We start from the raw sequence: 18,327 nt of genomic DNA on the forward strand, positions 1-18,327 counted from the left end.
GGGTAAGACCATGAAGCAGCATAGAGCAGACAGGTTTACTGGTTGTTTATCGTTACGGTACGGTTCAAATGTAGTACAAAAAGGGCGGGGCCTGTTCACACACACTCAAATATTATCAACACACCTGCTAGCCGCAAAAATGTCCACATGTCAACATGCACACAAAACAGATAGTGTTCACGAACGCATACCTATGCCTTTAAACCAACTAGTGTGAAATCTTTCATTCATTCAATCATGCAAACTATTAGTGCAAAGGTGAGCTAACACCTGTGCTCAGGTGAGTGTTTATGTTCTTCTAAAATGGATGGTGGAATGTGAAAAGAAGGAGGAGGAGCGCCCAGCCACCCCCACACCCATACCCCCGCCGCAGCAGCAGCGGCAGCCGGAATTCCCCCAACGCCACACGGGAACAGGCAGGGAACAACCGCCCCCCGGGCGACCAAGACCGCCACCCAGGCCAGGGCCAGCCGGACCGCCGCGAGGCCCCCAGAGCCAGAGAGCAGGGAGGCGCAGAGGGAAAGAGAGCGCCGCCCCAGCCCAGCCAGGAAAGCAGCCCCCCGCCGCGCCGGAAGAGCCCAACGCAGGGCCCCACCGGAGAGGGACGCCCACAGCCCCAGACGAGCACCCCACCACCACCCAGGAGTTCCGGGCATCCCCCCGCCCCGACCCCAGGTACGAGCCAGGACCCCCCAAGGGAGACCCGCTCCGCACTCCAGGCAGCCACCCACCCGGCCCACGGTTGGTCCAGGTAGGAGCAAGGCAGGGGCCCGCCGCCCCCGCCCAGGAGGGGGGAACCCCGGGGAAAAAAGGGCGGCCCACAAGGGATGTTATAAATATGGCCCGACCAGGCTCGGCCATGTTGGAAGTTTGGCGGGGCCCAGCGCCCAGGGGCAAGGACCAGGACCCACCCCCCAGGGACACGAACACCCCCGGCTCAGGTGTAATATGAACCCCCCCACCGTGCGGAGAGAGCACCGCCGGCTCTTAAGCTATATTTTAAGTGGTTCCCAGTAGTCTTTTAATCATGATGATGCCATTTTTAGCCAAAATTAAAAAAAACCTATGTCGTTTTCTAGGACCTAGTTTCTGGAGAGCAGCAGTATTTGGTGCTGAAGAACAACCCGCCCCCTCTTTCCCTCCCCAGTGCTGAGAGCTCGAGGCAGTGATCTTTTGGTCTGCCCAGCGTATTTTCTACATCACAAATAAGCTTTTTTTCAAACAGTCTCTTTTCTTCTGCTCCTGATTCATAATGATTTGAATAAAGAAATACTGAGAAATGCAGTTTTGAGCTCAACTTTCTCTACAAATGTCCTCCATCATCAGAAAAATGCTACAAGAACATGTTAAAAATACCAAAAATACAGGTTTCATCGTAGCGGTCTTTTAAGTTAGTGTGTGGGCTCCTGGTGAAGCAAGCACCTACAGCAGGGGTGTCAAACTTAATTGCTCAGGGGGCCAAAACCCAAAACACGGACTAAAACTAAACTTTTAAAACTTAACCTTGTTTTATTTTTTTGATTTGATTTATTTCAAGCATTGTAGTCAAAGCATAAAAGAATATACACAAATTTATCAAACTCATTACAGAAATGATAAAATGCATAGACAAAAAAGAAAACAGAAAAAAAGTGGTGCTACGTCTGAATCACTGAACTCCTCATTAACCATTTTACTATGCAGTAACTAGCTTTGCATTACATATTGAAAATTCCTGTAGCTACAATAAATGCATCTAAATAAACTGAATAAACAAAACAGTAAACAAATCTCGTTATGCAACTACAGCCAGCACAAAACTTCGAAAATAACCACATAAATTTAGAATATTATTTATTATATTTATCATTTCACTCATCAAAAAATCGGATTATTTGAAGACAAAATCCATCCTCCTCTCTTTCCTCAATAACAGTTCCATCACCCTGTCATGTACATCATCGCACTTCAGTTCCATCAAGAAGTCCTTTTCTATTGCCATCAAGGCCAGTGCTTAGAGTCTCTCCAGTTTTGTTTCTGTGTAGATTTTAATTCACTTTAGAGCATGTCCGTTGACAGACGCAGTGGACATGGGGATGGTCAGCGCCAAACACACAAATCTGTGCAGCTGCTTCATGATCTCACTCAGATTTTTCTGATGAAGGAAGTCAAGGAGATCAGTGGGAGATTTTCCTGCTAAATCATCCATGGCGTACATAACAGTCAGCTCTGATTTTAACCGAGACGGATCCAAAAGTGCTCCGTGGCTCTGTGGACAAGGCTGCATGTGACTTTCTGAGACTTCTGTCCAATCAGAAGATCTGAAAACTGTGACATTGCCTAAGCCTGCTAGAAGGCCCTACTGATAATTCGGCTGAACTAAGTAAAGTTTGAAATTCTGTTGGGTTCACCCATCGATCAACCCACCTGGCAATTACAAAACTTGCTGCTAATTGTTCACAGATTTGAGAAATAATACAACTAGAACAGCTAATTAAAGAATTGCCCCTTTAACAGTTGTCATCGATATCCAAAATAGAACTTACCATTAAGAGCATTTATATCACAAGATTATGTCTTTTTTGGTATGAAATAAATTTTACATGAGTCATTTAGAAATGTCTCCCTTCTAAATCATAGCTCCAGTGGTCATTGAGTGAACTGCAACATTTGGTACTTCCCAGTTTGATTCAAATTGTTGAACAGAAGGTTGGGGCTTGCACAAAAAAACAGTCATTACATGGGATTACATTACTCTGGGTTAATCCAATGAAGAATATGCATCTGTTTTGCAAATGACACATACCAAAGAGGCCGGTTTTTGTGAATTCCTCTGGAATACATCACATTTAGATTCAGAAAGAACCACAACCTGACATCATTGTTCGAATATTGTAAGCTTGCAATGCACATGGCTTATATGTTAAACAAATTAAGTGGAATAGCAGTGCTGCAAGATGCTCCTTTACAGTAAAACACCAATCAGTTTGTTATGATCACTTTACGGGAAAGTATCAGGTATTTTCAAGGCACTTTGCGTGTGTCCAGGTGGAGTGAGGGGTTCCTGGAGTAAAAATCTTAGTGGAATTAAAAGTTTAATGTGCCTTGAATCTTAAGTCATCAAAGTCATTAAAGCCATGCACGTGCAGTCCTTACTTCCCTCTGACATCACACAACTTGTGCTTTTGGGTTGATGCTCTTTTTGGAATCTTTGACCTTTTCTTCAATGACATCTGGATGGTAATCCTGATAGTAAAGAGGAAAGATAATTACTCCTCCACAGGAGAGACCTGACTCTCTGCATTTGGATGTCACAAAATGGGGCTTAATTAGCAGCAGCAGTCTCATAAGGGTTGGAATAGCTCATAGGTCATAGTGCAGCATGTACCATTATTAGACATTAAGCAAAAAATAAAAAAAGAGACAACTGTCATAAAAAGATTTTTATATTTCTTATACTTGTGTTATTATTTGGGACACGTAACATTAACGAACAATCCTATACAAATAAAGAGACTGTAAATGTGCCTAATAATAGAAATCTGTTGTCCCAAGGCATTGTACATGAAAAGCATTAAAAAAAACAGCATAGAGATACTGTAAAAATAAAACAAAGATCAGAAAGTGCCATAACTACTGGTGAGCTTGTTAAAATTAAGATCTTTGATTTCTAATAAGATGGTGCTTTATGCTTTTGTTTTGAAGGTGTAAAAAGCAAGGAAATCTCTTAGGTCTGTTGGCAGATTGTTTCAGAATTGACTTCCCCCTAACTGACAGTTCAGTTTATCTCCTTCCTGTGAGGGATCCTAATGTCACCCCTGGAATAGGCTTTGTTACCATGACCTCCATCAGTTTTTTTATTAAGGTCACAAAACCACAATGTTTCATATATTATACAGCAGTTTTTAAATTAAACAAGGTTTTTAAAAACCTGCATATTGTAGTTTTCTAAAATAGTGCATTGGTGAAATGTGAGTTAGGATAAAAGAGAGTAAGGAAAAAACATTTGGCTGTGTCAACCCCTAAAGGACAGAGCTAAAAGGCAAAGAAGTGCGAATGGTAAAGGGTAGACATATTTTGATACAAAAGTCTTATAGATTTTGAGTATGTCAATGGGTTTTCTGGTTGTGTCTCTTGAGAATGACGAGGATGTAATAAAATCGTTGATGGGTGAGAATATTAAAGAATGTTGGATTGTTTTAGCAGCTACTAGTGTGATAGATGATCTGTTCATTTTCAAGTTCTGAATATTGGACTCTATTTTGCTAGCTGTGTGTTGCACTTTTTTTTTTAAGAGCAGCTATAGATCCTGCGGAACAACAGGAAAATTACATTTTCTAGTAGGTCATTGTTAAAACAACCAACCAGTGATGTAGATTTTTTTAATAACATTGCTACAGTTTACTTTTTCTTTGGTAGCAGGCATGAAATAACAAGCTGCTGGCCACTTTTGAATGTTTTAAAGCTGCAGATTAAAGAGGCTGCTTGTGTAGAAATCACAGCATAGTTATCATAAATCTGAAAGTCGACATTTTGAAAAATTAGTAAAAGAGTGCAGGTCTTAAAATAGAACCTTGTGGTACACCTGTGGGACAATGGGATGATGTGATCCCTCCCATATATACACAATGTCTCACGTCAGACAGAAATAGACTCAAACCATGCTCAGTTATGTTGTTTGGACAAATGCCTTTCTATTCTTCCATTCTTTCAACCTGTTTAATGCCTTCCTTACTTTATTCTTTATGATCTTTGCTATTTCCTATTCCACAATAGTTAACTCTGCTACTTTGTCCTCTCTAAAATTTTCCTAATTTATCAGATCTTCAAAGTTGTGTTTCCTTCATTCCATCACACTTGCGGAACCTGTTGACAAGTTTCCACCCCTGTCCTTAATCACTTTGGCCTGTAGTACATCCTTCCATCTGTTTATGTGCCTTACGTTTACATACACTCACCAGCCACTTTATTATGTGCACCTTGTTCGTACTAGGTTGGCCACCTTTTTCCCTTTAGAATTCCCTCATTCCTTTGTGGCCTAGATTCAACAAGGTACTTGACTAGAAACATTCCTCAGAGAGTTTGGTCCATATTGACATGATAGCATCACACGGTTGCTGCAGATTTGTCGGCTGCACATCCATAACGTCAATATTCCACCACGTCCCAAAGGAGCTCTATTGGGTTGAGATCTGGGGCCTCATTTATAAAACTTTGCGTAGGATTTGCGTCAGAAGTGGCGTACGGATGAAACATAGGACGTGCGTACGCACAGAAATATTCGGATTTATAAAACCAGTTTAGCCATTCTTCTCTGACCTATGGTATCAACAAGGCATTTCTGCCCACAGAACTGCTGCTCACTGCATATTTCGTCTTTTGTGGACCATTCTCTGTAAACCCTAGAAATCTCAGTAGATCAGCAGTTTTTGAAACGCTTATAAATTACATATATCACACGTGTACCACGAAAGACCAAGCTTTCTTATGTGGAAAATTGTAAAATGTACATAGTGGCTTTGTGACACGGCCTTTAGCCCTTAGCTGATGAGCTATTGAATGAGTCAAAACGTTTTTGAAACAGTAGTCTTTTCTGTAACCCTTTTACACTGGAGCTTTAGCACCAATGTTGACATTCTTTCAGCTTCTGTAATTCTTTAACCGTTAATGCAATTAATGTAATTTCAGCAGATTCTGAAAAGGAGGAAATCAGCTTTGTGCTGATATGCAATACTTTGTAGCAGTTAAATCATTGCACTATTCATGTAAGTCATCTGATTCTGTTGTGCAGAGAAAAGCGGCTTTGCTCCTTTATGCAGTATTTAAAATTAGTAATGTGTTACACATCAGTGCAAAGCCAAAAATAAAAGATGTTTTTTATTTACGTCAGAATCATTCAAATTTGAGGTAATTGCATGAACGGTCAAAGAGTTATGGTATGTCAAAGAGTGTTTGTTATGTAGGTATTGCCGGCGACATCTCCAGTGTTAAAGTTTTTAAATTAAGAGGCAACTGTAGTCAGGCAGTGGAAGAACTTAATTACTTCTGTGGAAAAAGAAGGATAAATAATCTTATTAATCACACAAGCTAAAAAAAATAATTGATAAGAAACAGTTATACCGTTGGGGACTTAACCAGAGCAAGCTATTTGAAAAGCATGGGGTTTGACTGTTGCTACTTGCTTGATTAAAATGAAATGAAGAGTTCAGTGAGGTTCAAAGTGTATGATTGACACACAGACAAGTTCTTTGCCATTGTCAGTGTGGGAAATCAAATTCAGAGGAGTTATCAGTGGAGGATGACACCTGCTTCATTTGTCATGCACCCATTGTCTCTGCATGAGAATGCCAGCACTTTGCAGACACTCCTCAGTTCATCTGAAATGCAGGGCAGGAATTCTCTGACCTTGCCTGACTCACCTGCAATTACATTCACACCCACTCCTTCACACACCATTAAGATGCACGCACATGCTTGCAGCTGACAAAACTGTGTTCTCTCCCTCTCCATCTTCTCCATCAAACACTCTCTCTAACACAGACATACACAATTACCCAGCGTCGTCTGTTTGAGTTAGGACTAATCAGCAGGTGAATTGTCTGTGCAAGCCGAGCCATTTGTGGGGACCTTGTCCGGCCAGGAATCCCACCGACAGTCCCACACTCGGACAGTGAACAAATAAACCATTCAGTCGTGTTTTTGCAAATAAAATTCAGACTTACTGTACATCACTGGTCTTTCTATAAAACTAGCTGGCCCACTTGCGTTTTGTTACAACTCTTTGCATATATTTGCATATTAATGAGAAAAATCTCATTTTAAGCTACCACTTTGTTAGCTAACATTGCATCATAAGCAGAAACTGCCCATCTGTTTTGTGATAACATGTTGATCTGGACAGGTTTGCTAATTAATGCATTAATTAGTTGCACTAATGAACTGACTTGTATCTACAGGCATGATAAAGATGTTTCAGTAGCAGCAGAAAAAGCAGCTCAACTGTGGACGGCAGCTTTTTATTTTGGCATGCTGGAAAAAAAAATTAGTTAAAAGATTTGAAGATAGTTGAAAGATTCATTTGAACTAAAGAAATTGAAAAAGATTGGTTAAACTTTAAGTTGTTAAAATTTTTTATGATTTAATTAATAACTTGAGTGTTTAACTTTTTTTAACTCTTAATTTGTTTAGTTTTGAGCTCATTTGCTACTTAAAGTTCCACTCCTATCATCTTTTGATCAATGGTAAAAGCGTTCCAGTAGTCTTTTAATTATGATTATGCTGTTTATAGCCAAAATAAAAAATAAAAATCTGTCATTTTCTAGGACATAGTTTCTGCAGAACCGCAGTAGTTCATTAGAAATGGATGAGTTGTGGGTGGGACCACTGGCACGGACCAACCCTGCCTCATTTCTCATCACCCTTAACTAAGTTATTTGTTTAAACCAGGGGTGCTCATTACGTCGATTGCGATCGACCGGTAGATCGCAAGACAGCAAAGATGAATAACCAAAAAAAAAAAAAATCCACCAGCCAATCAAAATCCTCACTGAGAATTACGGGACACGAATGGCATGCAAAACGGCCAATCGGACATCTTCTGTTACATACGTCACTGCACATGCGTGTTTAAATTCACCGAGCGCAAATTCTGTCTGTCATCAGAAAGTCGCCCTCTGTCCCGCGGCACGTCAAGTCCCCGGCAGAACACCACTGCGGAGTGTTTATTGAAGTCGCCCTGCGTGTGTCCTCCTGCCATCGCCTCTGCAGTTCTCGCCCGATAAATACGAGTTCATTACGGAAGAGTTTTTTTTTCCGTGGCACGCTCTTCTTACGCAGCCATTAGCGCCTTTGAAATGCCATGCTCCTCCCATTGCATTGTTTACAACAGAGCATGACATACGATAGTCACTGCTTTCTGTCTTTGTAATAAAACGCCTCATCTGTTAATGCAAAAGTATCTTTGTGTAATCTTACTGTGTAGTTTTTAATCATCAGTACATAAACAACAATGTACAAATAAACATGTAACTCATAAACAAACATTTACTAATAGTAAATGTTAGTAAATAGTAAAATACTACTTACTAATAGTATTTTTATATATATAGATATCTATCTATCTATCTATCTATCTATCTATCTATCTATCTATCTATCTATCTATCTATCTATCTATCTATCTATCTATCTATCTATCTATCTATCTATCTATCTATCTATCTATCTATCTATCTATCTATCTATCTATAGATATATACGCACACAGGTAGATCTTTAAGACATTGTTGACTCAAAAGCAGCTCACATGCCAAAAAAGTGTGAGCACCCCTGGTTTACACGATCTCTCGTTAGCTTACAGCCCAAACCTACCACTACCATTTTTAAACAAATTTTTTTCAGCTGTTCCTAATTCACAAGGATTTGAATAAAACAATACTCGGAAATGCAATTTTAAGCTCAATTTTCTTTATATGTGTCCTCCATAATCAGACAAATGCCACAACACCATGTTAAAAACACCAGAAACACCATTTCCATTAGAGTGGGTCTTAAAGCTGCCATCTATGAACTAAAACATACAAATAAAGACAACATTTTGTGCCTTTCACTTACACAAGGTGCATCTTAATATTGAAAGAAGAGCAGTATTGAGGCACATTGTCCTCCAAAACCAAGGGCATCTTTTTATAGATAATATTAAAAGATCTGGAGCAGCCTGAATGGTTGTGCATTTTTCCAGTTGAGTGAGAAGCTCAAGAGTTTCTTCACCAGGTCATGTGAGGGCAGAGGGACAGAACAGCTCTTTAACCATTCAAGCTGCGGTTTGCAATTTATTCTGATAAATATTAGCTTACACTGTGAAATTTCAAATTCATGTCACTAGTCTATTTAATGGTTCGCAGCTTTGTGGGACATGTTTCTTATACTGATTCATCTTAAAAGTACAGGACACCTCTGCCGTTCAACAAACAGACATTCTGTCAAAGTAGAAGTCGTGGCAAAAACAGGACAAGGATCATTTTGAAATTCGTGTGTAAAATGCAGCAGGCAGGGAATGATCACGACTTTTATAGACTTTTTGATGCCGTTGGCTGTGCAAAGTATTACAAATGTTCAAAAATTAGGAAGAAACATCTACTAAACATCAATTTAGCTGTCCATTTAATGGTAAATAAGTGAAGAGCTTTAAAAAGAAACTGCCAACAGGCCTGTGTCTGGTTATTCCAGCAAGTTCACCCCAAGAGCAGTCTGCAAAAATATTAAAAGAGATCTCCAAAAACCCTTAGATGTCATCACAGGAAATACAGGAGGCTTTGGGTGTTGTTAATTCTAAAATTCATCCCTCTCATTCATCCCATAGAAATGTTAAAGCCAGACTGAAGTTTTCCAAGGAGAATCTTGATTTCTAGGATAATGTTCTATGGACAGAAAAGTCACCACAGTAACCAAATGTTTGGTGTAAACCAAAGACAGGAAAGAAAACCTTAAATCAGCTTTAACGCCATGGTGATGCCACTATCATGGTTTATCGATGCTTTGTTTCAGCAGGATCTGGTCAGCTCATGCTCATAGAATCCATAGGAATTAGACTTTGTGTCAGAGGACGCTTCAAGAAGATGTAAGAACATCTGGCAGAAACTTGAAGCTGAACAAAAACTGAACCATGCAGCATAACAATGATCCAAAACATGTCAACTAAGCAACCAATGGCTGGTACAAAACCAAGAAATGGAGAATTGCAAAATCTCAGCCCAGATCTTAATCCCATTAAGATGATGTCAGACCTGAAATGTTCTGTTCATGCAAGAAACCACTCAGAGATTTCTCTGCTAAAAGAATCCTGCACTAAGGAGTAGTATTAACGTTCAGACAGATGTCAGAGAATGGCCATTTCAGCCAAACGGGTAACAGTTTGATGTTTGATGCCCAAAAGTCGCCTCAATTAAGAAATTAGACATTTTTCATGGTAAACTACTTCAAATTGGAAATCACCAATGAAAAAGATGTGGCATTTATGAATGTCTTTTTTTGTGTTGCTTTTAGGGGTAGCTTTTTGGTTTTCTGGTAATATTTGTCTCACGTTATTAATTCAGCATAATTTAACTTGCTTCTAGAGTGAGGACCTTCCCCAAAGACTCGGCTCTGTTGGGCAGAGACACCGTCCGAGCGCTCATGTACTACGCCCTGAAAGTCTGGAGCGACATCGCCCCTCTGAACTTCCACGAGGTGGCCGGAAACGACGCGGACATTCAGATCGACTTCACCAAAGCCGACCACAACGACGGATACCCCTTTGACGGTCCGGGAGGAACGGTGGCACACGCCTTCTTCCCCGGAGAGAGGTTCACAGCGGGAGATACACACTTTGACGACGACGAGGCGTGGACGTTCAGATCACCAGGTAAGGAACAGGGTGCTGAATTTGAGCTACTGCAAAGAAAGCATATAAACCAGCCAATACAGTATTTTTTTTTAAATGCACCTAGAGAAAGAAATTGTAATGCAGAAACATGATTTACAAGTCAGATTTGTTTAAGCTTGAGTTGATAACAAACCACTGGGCGGAGACCCCAGGGAAGACCCAGGACACGCTGCAGAGACTTCGTCTCTCGGCTGGCCTAGGAACGTCTCAGGTCCCCCAAGAGGAGCTGGAGGAAGTGGACGGGGAGAGGGAAGTCTAGGTATCTTTGTTTAGACTGTTGCCCCGTGACCCAGTTGAGCAGAAAAAGATGGATAGATGAATATCTGGAGAACAACATAAACAACAACTTCAAGTACCTTTGTTTTTGGACAAAAAAATTAATTTAAGTTCCATGGCAACAAACAGAAGATATTCTCAAAAACATAATGTCAGTTAATGCATCTTTTTCCCAACTATAATTGAATTTTACCGTTAGCTGGTATTGATCCGACTTTGACATTCTACACCAACTCTGTTGTATTGAAATTATGGAGAAAGGAAAAAACACCATGTTTATGAGGATTACAGAGTTCTGCCTCTTGGCTAAATGTTTCCACAAATTATATAAGACGCTGCAAAAAAGAAAATGTGCCACCATACCCCAAAGCTTCGCTATCGTTATTGAACTCAAGTAATGTGTGATAATTGATGAAAGCCCTATTCAGGTGAAACGGCGCTAAGAGGAGACTGTCAAGGTTGTTCTGGGCTGAAGAGCGTGTCAGCTTTTACAGGAAGCCTAAGCAAAGTTGATTTAATTATAAAGTACACACATTCAACATTGTTTTCTCAGTTTGCACGTTATAGTTATTGTCTGTGATTGCATTTCAAGCTTTTAATTGAAACTTACTCCTAATCCTTGAGGTGATGTGGATGGTTATATCTTGTGGCCTAACAAGGAGTGGCTTTCACTCATGAAATCCGAAAAAAAACTTTGACAGACAGACTCTACAAACCATTTCAAAAATTGGATTTCACACAGCCACTCGAGTTTAAATGAGGGCAAGACTGACGCTATGCTCTTCCACCCCAGCAGAAACAGTAGCCCCCTCTCTGTGGACCTTTGCCTTCCTGCCGCACTTAGGATTCCAAGTGTCAAGATCGATCCTGTTTAGAACTTTCACAAACAAGTAAATCCGGTCGGTTGTAAATCCAGCTTCTTTCCCAAGTGCTGGTTGGTAAAAATCAAGTCCTGCTCAGCCAGACCGGATTTTGAAAAAGTCATCCACACATTCATTACAACAACACTTTGCTAATGCAGGACACTTTATTCTGGAGTCAGCTAGGCATTCCTTTCTCGGCTGGCACAGAAGTTATAAATTCCCCTTTTTGGTTTCCCTCTTCTGGCTCTCTATATATTTTAGAATTTGTTTAAAGAATTTTTTAATTAACTTTTTGGCCTTACACCACATTACCTGTCGGATTTTTCACTATAACAAACCCAATTGTTCCTTAACATCCAGGAAACGGCTCCTACTAGTTGACCATTGACTGTGAATGAAAACTGGACTGGACTGAGTGAGTGTGACATCACTCATAGAAAATGACTTCCTTCCATTTCCAACTAAATGAAATCAACGATATGGATCCTGAAATTGTCAGTAAGCGGTGATTGGTCCGAGTTGGTCTGAGTCAACATTTCTATGGCAACCACTCTTGCTATCAGAAATGAGCGCATAGAAGTCCACACTCCTACCACTTGAAAGCGAACTCTGGAGAATCTGTGAATCAAACGCTACGAACACTCAACGGTAGTCTACTTACTTTTGATTTGGCCATAACTTTGACTAAACCTGCACTACAATATTATTTTTTAATTCAGAATTAGCAAGAACATGGTTAAAAAAAAGGTATCAGAGGAAGAATGGTCATTCTGACCAATATAATACCTGAGTAACAGCTGTTTATTTCTCAATCAAAGTCAATTGGATATTGGTTTTTCGGACCAGTGGGTACTTCCTATTTAGAACGTGAGGGGGAAGGGTCATACAGTCTAGCTCTTGACTCTGGAACACGCTCTGTCATCAGATCAAACAGGACTTGTAACTATGTGCTTGTAACACTTTCATTAAACCTTATTCCTATACTTAGCTTTTCATTCTACTGACAATTGATTGATTTTGACCCCCCTGTGGGGATTTTTTGGCATTTGATCGGTTTGTTTTTTGTTGCACATCCACTGCTATTTATTGTTTTAATCCTGCATTTTATTGCTGATTTGATAGATTTTGCAGTCCTTTGGGCAACATGTGCTGTTTTACTGGAGGGGGTTGATAAATAAAGGAAGTTTAAAGTTGTTGATTCCTGGCATGAAGGTGGATACAGCATGTCCAGGACAAACTTTTGGTCGGTTCTTTCAGCAGGTAAAATGACAAATCTAGCAAAAGTACAGGACACCAAACATAATAGTGGCTTAGTGACTCACTAGCTTAACCTGGTATTGTCTGGTGGGAAAAAAAAACAAATATAGAAAACTTCTATCTACTCCTTGACATTCCTTGCAGCTGTTTCATATATTAGTGTATAAAGCAGTGGCTGACTCAATTTTTCCTTATTTTGTACTTCATATGAAAGTACCTTTTTTGCTCAAATCTTTTACCATGTGGCCAAATATGAAGTAATAATAGAGCTTATCCCTGCCAAAATCTGTTCTATGCTTAGAGGGAGAATTGGAACACTTTTGTTTTAGCTGTTAAGTTTTCTGCAGAGTTGCACTTGGGTGCAAACCAGACAAGAAAACTCTGTTTGGCCCTAAAAGAGGAACCATCCAACAGTTGAAAAAAAAAACAACAGCTCCCAAACAAGGAAGGTTTGAGCTGCTGTGTGTGAAAGTGAACCAAATCAAAGAAAGTTTGGGCATTCTTTTTTTTTGTTTTTGCTATCTTAAATTGGAAGTTTTTTTGTGGTTTTTCTTTTGACCTAAATTCCTCCTGAAAAACATCTACAATGCTCATGTTTTTATCAAAAATAATCTATGAATTCCCTAAATTACAATGTTTTTTCTTTAACCCTTGTGCTATCCAAGGCACTTTACCATTGGGAGTCGGGTCATCTAGACCCCACTAGACAGTGCGCTGAACCTTTTTTCTTCAATGATTTGTGATCTTCACTGGTGTCCATGGATTACATGAAATCTTTCCACCTTTATCCACCTTTGTCATGGTAGGGAGAACACGTCAATGTAAGGGTGGGGTCATCTAAGATAGCACAAGGGTTAAAGGCGACATCAGCAGAATGTGGTTGGCTGCCATCCTTTCCACATTTTAATAGCCTCCACAAATATAAATAAAAAAGTGCCTATGTGTGCAAATGTAATGAGAATTGCTTGATTTGGATAAAAATATAATTCTTCAGTGCTCACAGACACACTGTTGACTAAAGTGTGAAAGATGAAATCCAGCGAGTTACAGATGATACCGATGAGGTGCTGGTTTACCATCAGGAGGTTTTTGTATTTTAGCGTTGTAGTTAGTTTTGTTCGTTGCTTTTTCACCACTAAATCTGTGAACCATATTTTTCCACTGCTTAATTTGCTCCAATTATACCTCCCAGTAGGCTCATGACAGAATCCTGCTGTAGTTTACCGAGGCATTTGTATCGACAAGGTTTTGTTAATGAGAGCAGAGCGTGAAGGCATGAAAAGTGTGTTTGTTTTTTTATGACAACACTTTTGCTTCAAACCATACAATGTTATTATGCATATCAACATATACAATCATTTTTTTCTACAGCTACACATTATGCAAAAGTGGTTGCAGACAGAATAAGAAGCACTTTATTGTGGAAAACAGAAGCCTCTCACTGGGAACAGGACACTGACTGCAAACCAACTCATCTTATTGGATCGGTCTGCTTTCAGAGTTTTAGTGTTTTACTCCCTTTGGTGGGGGGTGAGATGTACATGAAATGAAACACTTTCTTTCTGTTTATAGAGTAAACATTACTCTTCTGTTGTGCCTGACCTCTATATAGGAGCTGATCAGTCTCGCTGAAAATCATCTCTGTCCTACTGCTGCTTCCTCATTCAAAAAATCTTTTTTTTTTGTCTTTTTGGTTTACTCTGCTTTCTTATTGGTGTCTTTTTAGGAAAGGAGACAGCAACTTTCCTGGAATCTCTTAAACTCAGTGAATTTGCTGAAATGTCGACTGCAATATGAAACTTACCTCTGGGCCGAAATGCTTACTAAACATAGCATTTAGAGTCTTATTTGACTTTCTAATGCGCTGAAAAGAACAACGCACTCCCAATTAATTTTCAGTTTAGAGCAATGTGGTCTTCAAACCTTTCAGCCTGACATTTAGCTCATTTTCCCACCGTTCGTGCTCTGAGCCTGTGGTCTGCTTTACACCCTTCTTTCCTATCTGCCTTTTTTAAAATCTGTTTAACCAGTTCTTATGCACAAGATAGATATGTTGAAAAAAAACAATGACAAAGGGTCTTTACTGTTGGGAACTGCTCTTGCCATCAACCCTTTGCTGTCCTGTTCATCTGTATGCGTTGTATCATTTTATATAAATATCCTCTGAAAATGACTATCTGTCTGTCTGTCTGTACGTTGCGAATTTGCGACATACAGCATGAAGGGGTTAAGTCTTATGACTGAATGGAGAAATTACCTGCAGTAGTGTCTTCTATTGAAAAAGCTCCTCTGGGTCTCCCCAGTGTAGTGTAAGGGGTTGAGAGATGTTGTTTCTAACCACAAGTATCATTGTTATGTCTGTCACTTCCTCCATGTGGCCGCCCAGGACAGAACTTTCTTTTCTCACCAATTTGTGCAGCCATTTTCTACCACTGTCAGTGCTGCTCTCCTCTAGCTCACAACAGCGTTAAGAACCGCTAAGGTCACCGCAGAGTTGTAAAAGTTCCTAAAGATGGTTCCGCTCACACCAAAGGAGCTCAGCCTCCTTAGGAAATGAAGGCATGTCAGACTCCTACTGTTGCCGGCACTCATGTCTTCGGTCTGGTTGAGTTGACTGTCCAGGTGGACACCCAGGTATTTGAAACTGTTCCCTACCTCAATGTCAGAGCCTTTGGATGTTTACTGGTTCGGTAGTATGGCTAAAGTCAATCACCATTTCCTTTGTCCTGGTTCTGTTGGCACCAGATGAAAAGTTCCAGGATTACAACTCTGTATTCACTGTTGTCCTTCTCAGACACACAGGAAATGATGGTGGTGTTGTTGGAGAAGTTATATATATATTGCAGTTGCTGGAGTTGTATGAAAAGTCCAAAGTATAAAAACTAAAACATGATGAGAACAAATACAGTGCCTTGTGGAGCTCCTGAGCTACAGACTACCTTTCTGACACAGTTGTGTAGCTTTGTTACATTGTGATCTCTCAGTGAGGCAGCCAGGGGTCCACTCTGGTCTCTTCCGGCTTCACAGGTTGCAGGTCAGGTTTGCTTGTGTTAAAGGCACTATGGAAGTCAAAGAACACAAATCTCACAGTGCTGTTGGCGGTCTCCCATTAATCGTAATTGCAATATCCAGCTCTACAATATGCACATTGCAAAAGACGGCAAAAAATGCAATAAATCGTGAATCTTAAATCAAATAAATCCCTTTATGCATTTGACCAATCAGATGCAATCCGATTACTGACATTTTCGGATCTAGGATTCTGACCTGATTCACGTCTCTTATTTTCCCATAGATCATCAATCTGTCCTGGTTTTTTGTGTGTGTTTTCTGGATTCTGCTGGTCCAGTTCAGTTTCTGGTATCCCTAAGAATAAATTTGACCTTTCATGGGGTTCTTGACACATACCCAGTTTTCTTTTCTTTCTCACTACTGTTAGTGTTGCCAGCCTGCAGATTGAGCTGAGGTTTTCTCTGATGTCCCCCCTCACCCCTGACTAGAAGAAACTTAAGTAAAATCAATATCTGAACCCTATCAGTCATGTTTTACAAACCCACACTAATCTATCTTTCAGTCATCATGTCCACTTTAGAGGCTCGCAATATTGTCTTCACGGAACTGCTTTAGCATTTTTCTGAGTTTTATTGAACTGGGAAAAGCACTCCTGGGTCTTCTTGGGTTGTCTATTCATCAGGATTACAACAGAGACAGCTGTACAACTATAGAAGCTGCAAGTGGTAATGAAAATAGACTTCTAATTTTATCTTGCATGACAACTATGAGAATTTAGCACCTAATGTCTTTTGAGAAAATCTGAAGTTCTTTTTTTTTCTTCAAAAAGAAAATTGAATGGATAAGTTCAAATGTATGGAAAGCTGTTCAGATCATAAAACACCTAATTGATAAATTTATTATAACAAGGGTTATTAAGAATATTTCTAACTGCTTTCCTCCTTTGTCATTGTTCATTGGTTTTGCACACATTGATTCTTTGAGCCTAATTAATTGGCATTGGGATTTACACCCAGCACATTTCTTGATTAGTATAAACCATAACTCCCTGCTAAATGCTTAATTTATTATATCATTAAAGCTCCTACCAATTTAATTTGGAAAGAATTGAATTGATCTGTTTTGTTGTTTTTACATTTCCCCCTAAAAGAAACTGAAATTGACTTGTGACTGAATGTAAAAAGTTTAACGGAAAAGAAAAAGCAAATATAGGACTTAAGAAAAATCGTTGCTTCCAAATACTTAACCTAGATAAATATCTGCTCATTTCTGCTTTTCTGTGCTGCATAGTCAATCAAAATGACATGACTGACATAAATGTAAAACAGGTCATGAATTTTGTGTCTCTTTTAAAAGTTAACTTTCAAGTGGATTTTTCGCTTACTTTCATTGCAGTTCTTTGATTTTCATGGAAGCACATGAACTTACAAATGCGATTTGTAAGTTCGGCTCAAGTTCTTAGATGTTTGTTTGATGAAATTCAGAAAAATTAGATATGAACTTCAAAGTTTTCTCAGTTGTGTAAATCAATTTGTCATTGAATTTTTATCCCACTATAGAGAATCAAAAGTTAGATCTATAGAAGATAGGGGTATCTTTTATGGATACTCTGGTTTCAGTAATCAAATACAGTCTAGGCGTCCTCACTCTATGGGATGAATCATGTGGCAAAAACTATCTTTATAAAAGCTATATTGGTTTTTCTTTTTCTTTTCTTTTTTTTTTCTGCTCCTAAAAGATTTAGAGAAATAGTTTTTATTTTTATAAGCAAGTGCAGCTTCTGTCTTACCAAAAGGCTGTATTGGTTACATGTCCTTTTCTTCTTTTTTTTAGTTCAGCCAAACACAATTTCACACAAAGAGATGATAAAAAGCTGTTTTGCTGTCATTTTTAAATCAGTTTTCTGACTGTTTTAAGCATACCTGGTCTTTTGCTTTCAGTAACTTCATAGAGCAAAAAGCACTTAGAGGAAGCCAGATGAGATAGAAAGCAAGATATGTGAAAATATAAAAAAACTCAACAAATATAAACGTAATTGAGATATAGTAGTTGATTTCTTATGGATGTTAGTCAAACTAGAAGCACAGTTTTTGTTCATTACACTGAAGATGTCAACAGCAATACTTACTGTAAATAACATGCACTTTTTAACAAACCTTAAAAATGTGACCGTTTGTGCGATCAACGTGAATCAGCTGATTCTGACGCAGGGAAAAACAGCTTTTTATGCGGGCTTTGCACTGATATGCAACTCATTGCTGTGGTAACGTGTTGCATAACAATGCAAAGACACTTTCTACCCGACAGAATCAGCTGGTTTACATTTATCACATGAACACTTGACTGCTGTAAAACGCTGCAGCGCAAGGCTGCATGAAATTCGTTAATTGCACAAACGGTTGAATAGTTACGATAGTCGGGAGAATGTTTGACTCTGGAGCTAAAGCTCTGGTTGAAGGTTTAACACTTTTCAAATAAAATTAAGGCTCTACTTAATGCATAACCTTTACTACTATC

General features: G+C 39.4%; 1 protein-coding gene across 1 annotated transcript in view; it reads left to right on the top strand.

Moving 5' to 3' along the window:
- LOC101155447 (matrix metalloproteinase-17) overlaps nucleotides 1–18,327 on the top strand; it is a 135,174-nt gene that overhangs the window by 88,477 nt on the left and 28,370 nt on the right. The window contains exon 4 of the mRNA XM_011481917.3: nucleotides 10,095–10,381. Coding sequence (XP_011480219.1) covers nucleotides 10,095–10,381 — 287 coding nt within the window. The remainder of the gene's footprint in view (nucleotides 1–10,094; nucleotides 10,382–18,327) is intronic.

Source organism: Oryzias latipes, chromosome 12 (assembly GCF_002234675.1).
Source record: "Oryzias latipes chromosome 12, ASM223467v1".
Taxonomy (NCBI): domain Eukaryota; kingdom Metazoa; phylum Chordata; class Actinopteri; order Beloniformes; family Adrianichthyidae; genus Oryzias; species Oryzias latipes.